The sequence below is a fragment of the Drosophila navojoa genome, chromosome 5, assembly GCF_054131105.1.
Source record: "Drosophila navojoa isolate 15081-1374.11 chromosome 5, UAZ_NAV_1.0, whole genome shotgun sequence".
NCBI lineage: Eukaryota > Metazoa > Arthropoda > Insecta > Diptera > Drosophilidae > Drosophila > Drosophila navojoa.
Window position 1 is genome coordinate 21,855,642 of NC_142893.1, and position 5,148 is coordinate 21,860,789.

At 41.6% G+C, this 5,148-nt stretch overlaps 1 protein-coding gene across 1 annotated transcript; it reads right to left on the bottom strand.

Annotated features, from left to right (window-relative positions):
• Positions 1-3,374: 3,374 nt before the first annotated feature.
• On the bottom strand, positions 3,375-4,544 carry LOC108653046 (uncharacterized). Its single transcript, XM_018103325.3, has one exon. The coding sequence runs from the start codon at positions 4,389-4,391 to the stop codon at positions 3,444-3,446; it is 948 nt and encodes a 315-aa protein (XP_017958814.1). The 5' UTR covers positions 4,392-4,544; the 3' UTR covers positions 3,375-3,443.
• Positions 4,545-5,148: the final 604 nt, after the last annotated feature.

Consider the following 5,148-nt stretch of genomic DNA (forward strand, 5'->3'; position numbering starts at 1 on the left):
GCCGCCGCCATTGGATGCCGTCAGGTTCCCATGATTTATTTAAACACATACGTATCCGTGTAACGTTAACACCCACACTCAAATACACGCTCGGGCAAGTGGTGCTTGACTGTGATTATGCAATGAAAATGAAACGAGCTTTTGATATACGATCGATATGCATTTTAAATGTTGTGTTAAATGGCGTATTTAGCTCGGGCAGAGCTAAAAATTATGGGACAACTCCATTTGAAACGGCGCAGGAGGTCGGCGGCGGCAGCGATAAATATCCAAGTGTAAATGGATACGAGCCGGCAGGAGAGGCACAGAGAGGCTTCATAGAGGCAGCAGAGCACCAAAGCAATGAACTAATAAAGGACAGCCATGACAACAACAACGCGGACGCTTTATTAGCTGTTGTTGCTGCTGCTGTTGTTGTGGTTGTTGTTGTTGTTGTTGTTGTCGTTGGCCATGGCATTATGTCCGTAAACGCGCGCTGCAAATGCGTTGCCATAAATTTCCAGCTTTAGTCTCGCTGCGAACAGCAACAATGTCTATGAAGACGTCGACGGCGCCAGCTAATGAAGATCAACGATTGGCGGACGACGAAGACATCGCTGAGATTCCAGACAGAAAGAAGTGTAAGGCGCGTTTCACCTTTTCCGGTCTCGGTCGGCGGCTGGGTGGGCCGCATTTCTATGCGCGCCGCGCAAATAATTCATAAATTTCATTCAATTTTATTAAACGCAAGATATACGACCTGCTACTGTCGTCACTCACAGGGCCTAAACGAACGGAACGTTCCGGAAATCCGCTCATTACGCAAGGCTTGTAATTAATCTGCAAAAGGCAAAAACAAGAACAACAGAAAAGAAATGGCAACAGAAAAGAAAATAACTGAAAAAAGCTTAAAGAAGAATGAAAAGTTTTGAACCCGACTTTATGTCGGGGTCGCGCACCTGTTACGCATTGGATTTGGGATGCGCATCCGCTTGCAAAAGGGTTTCTCGATTTGTGTGTAAATATTTGCAAATGAGTTTGAAATTAAGCCGGTTGTTTTATTTATAACGTGGGCATGGGCAGCCGCCCAGCGCATCACAGCGCAGCCCCGCCCAGCTTATGCCTAAGACGTGGACTTAGGCTACGGGGTCGCACATTGATTCAAAATTTTAAAAAAGTATGAGATATTGATACGGACTGAAAATATTTATTCAAGGCTTGCAGATTATAGCTTTCATAACGCCTCTTTAAGGATTTTGGTTTAAAAATACTTGAATCAGGTTTGAGATATATATTAATATTGCTTATTTTTTCTTGAGTTGAATTTAGCTAAGCAATATTAATATATTTTTATATATTAATGAAATGAATATTGTTTTGCTCATATTCCATTATATATTTTTGGTTTTTATGATTTATCAATAGCATAAATAAGCAATAAATATCCAAGCACTATCGCTAGAACCACTGTGCTCTATCTGTGTAGATGGAATAGACAAGGCAACTGCATGCCACAGATTGAATGGTCAGGCCGGGGCAAAAAAGAAATATATACATAAATTATTATAATTCTGTTAGTTTTTTATGGCCGGCGTGTTTCGCTCGTGTCAGCTCAGAGAACGGATCTTGGCTGCCATTCCTCATAGTCCCCGAGCTGGTGGCCAGCATCAGCAGCATCAGCAGCAGGAGGAGCAGGAGCAGCAGCAGCTGCGTCTTTGCCTATGCCAGTGTTCGCCTACTCCTTCATTTGCTTCACTCTAAGCTGGGCGGGCGACACTTGACTGACGCCTCGCTGGCGCCATCTAGCGGCTGTCGGCTGCGCGTGCATAACTTGCGTTTCATTATAATGAGATTATCCTTTTTGCTTGTAACTGTAACTGTGTGTTATTGTGTACGGATTACGTGTGCGTGTGTGTGTATGTGTATGTGTATGTGTGTTTGTGTGTGAGTGTGTTTGTGTCTGGCACATTTTCATTCTCAGCCAGGCTCTGAACTGCAACAGCTGTTTGTGTTTTCTTATTTAAATTATTTCTCCCTTTTGACGTGTTGTTATTTTTTTTCTCCATTCCATTCTCGTCTTATGCTGTTTTGCCATTAGCTGCCGGGATTTAGGTTTGTCTTTATTTAACTTGAGCAAATAGCTTAACATAAAGAAGACAACATCAAAGTCAAAGTCGGCTAAAACTTTTTACTCTTCGATAATGCAAACATTTCGAACCTGATTGGATTTAGCTGGGTTATACTTAAGTACGATCGGGATAGAATCAATTTATTTTATTTGATTTTAAATGCAAACTCTTTTGCATGAGTTTATCAGATAAGAGCTTGAAAATGCTATACATTATATATCTACTAATACTTGACGAAGAATACTTGGAGAAGTCGAAAGATAAGAATTAAATTTGTGCATTGGCCGGTTGCCTATTATTAAGAGCTCAGAGCAATTTTTACGTAGTCTCCTAGCACTCATAGGCAAGTTTGATTTATAAAATTAGTTTATAAAAAATTGCGAATGGGAAGACAATTCTGAAAATACTATATGTGGAATTATAATAAATATAATGGGATAAATTATTTTAAAGAAAACTTGTGTTGATCTCTTCGATGGATCCAATTATAAATATAAAGCAATTTTCTTTTCGCCGGAGCTTTTCCTTCATGTGATTTCAAAATAATTCTCAAAGGTACAGAGTTTCTAGATCTTTGGACTTGCTAACATCTCAGTTAATCTTGCTTTCTTGGCAGCGAAATAATATATTTAATATCTGGAAATAAAAAAAAAATTTGAATATCTATGTTGTGTTTCGAGGCTGAATCATACAACTTTACAGTCGGATCAGTGCAGCACAAATTGATCAATGAATTATCTCTATCGGCTATAGGGGAGTAGAGCATTAGAAAGTTTGTGATTTGGCTTAAGTTTGACTGCAATGTTCTAACTAGTTTCTGATTAGCATTTTTGTTGATTGTTTCCCCCTTTCTAGCAAGTGATCTGCTGCGGCGTTCATAATGTGAAAAATGTGTACAAATTATGCAAAAGCGTGTAAGACACGAAGATAAATATGTAATGACATTGTTGATGTTTGTCTCGCTGGCTTGTTTGGTGAACTGTTTAGGGCCAACAGATCGAAAATTGATTGGGACAGGGCAAGGCCAGGCCCGGGCTTGGCAATCAATTAGAGCCGAACAGCAAGGGCCATAATGGTAACAGCTAACACACTCGAATCGTGTAATGGGGCTCATTACATCACTTTATACAAATAGTGCGGCCTAATTCGAAGATCGTGTATCTTGACAACTTAAGGTGTGATCGCAATTCAAGGCAATAAATATGTATGTAAGCTGCCCGCATTCAGATGAAAGCGAAGACCAGATAGTTACAATTGTCGCGTGGCTTGATCTGTAAAATTAATAAATACGCAAAATTTTATTCAGAAATCGAAATGAAATGCAAGCAGAAGGAGTTAAGCATTTGAGCGCCGATTCGGCTGTGGATCGAAATTGAGCACATCGAAGGTGAGAATCTTGTAGAACGACACCGACCAGCCAGGATCGTTAAGGCGCGACAGCACGCGCCCTATCATCATGTTCTGTGACGTTGTCGACGCTGGCTGCTGGGCATGGTGATGGCCGTCGTCGTTGCTGGAGGAGGTGTCTGTCGGATTCCTAGAGGCCTCCTCCTTGCGCCGCCACTCGGCTGTGTAGTCACGACGAAAGCGTATAAAGATCTCAGCAAAAACAATTCGATGTGGCACCGAGACAACTTCTGACGGCGTCTTCAGCTCGTTATCCATGCGCCGCAGAATGTCGTTGATCTCCACCAGCTCGGTGGGCGAGTCGAAGTCCTTCGTGTTCCGCAGACCGACAAACAGCATATCGATAAACGCATACTTTCGGCCATAGTTCTGGCGCGTGGCCACCTTCATGGGTATGGCCCGGCGCAGATGCTCGTGCTCGAAGCGCACCAGCTGCAGTCGCGAATCGTTGCGAGATAGTAGCATGTCTCGGGTGATCTGCTGGAAGCCCACCGGCGTTGTAAATTCGCTAATCTTCTCAGCACTTTGCTGCCGTATGATGTCCGTCATCACAATGGCCGCCTGCTTGGAGCCCTCAACGAACTCGCTCTCATTGAAGCCATAGTCCCAGAGCCACTTCAGCTTCCACATGTTGAACTTGGTAATCAGATACTTCCATGGATTGTGCAAGTACACCAGCTTCGGTATAATCTTGCGTCGCTGCTCGTTGACGGCATTTTGGCGTCTCCATTTGCTGCCGTGCACCTGGCGGCTGTTCAAAGCTGACTGGGTTGTCCGTAAGCTCCTGGGATTGGCCCGATGTGATAGGCAGCCGATGCAGTGGCTCAGGCTGAATGTTCGCTGTACACCATTGTTAAGAAGAAAATTAATTAGCATCTCGACTTCAGGTGTAAAGTGCTTTGCATTTTTCTGCAGTCTGTTTAACCAAAATTCGTTTTATATTTTGAACCAATTTTTATTTATTTTTTTAAATCTGTCTGTAAACTAACGAATTTTGACAAACAATTCCAACTTTTTTTTCCCTTATTATTCATAAAAATATAAGAAAGAGAGCGAGAGAGAGAGAGATGTAGAGATTCAAGATCCCCGCTGCTGGCAAGTGAATGTCTTATGTTAAGATCGTAAACAGTATTTGGGCGATACATAAATTATATTCGACTTGGGTCGACTGCGTGAGTGTCTGAGTATCTGAGTATGTGAGCGCTGCGTGGGCCAACAAGTGCTACGGGCTGACTCTTTTCCGGACTGCGATCACACACGCAAACGACATTAAAATGAGCATAGAAATGATAAGTGGAAGAAATGAAAAGCCTTAAATGCAATTGTTGCGCTTTGGAGATGTGTATTTAAATGGCGCGGCAAATTTAATTATGTGTAAGAAATTTAATGGAACATTAAAGAGAAGCTGCTCAAAGCTTGAACGAAGCGAAACGACACACACAAAGAGAAATGTTCGTATAGGTTCGCATAGGCTCGTTAAGAAGTGTGAGTCGAGCTATACATAACAGGCAGAAAAATCTTGTCAAATTAAGACATGAGAATAAATCATTCTTGAATATACACGATTTAGTATATATCAATAAAAACATTTTAATATATATATAAGAAATTAATGAATTTGAATTTAATAATA

Coding starts and splice junctions, on each gene's coding strand:
- LOC108653046 (XM_018103325.3), bottom strand. CDS start 4,391: ATGCTAATTAATTTTCTTCTTAACAATGGTGTACAGCGAACATTCAGC.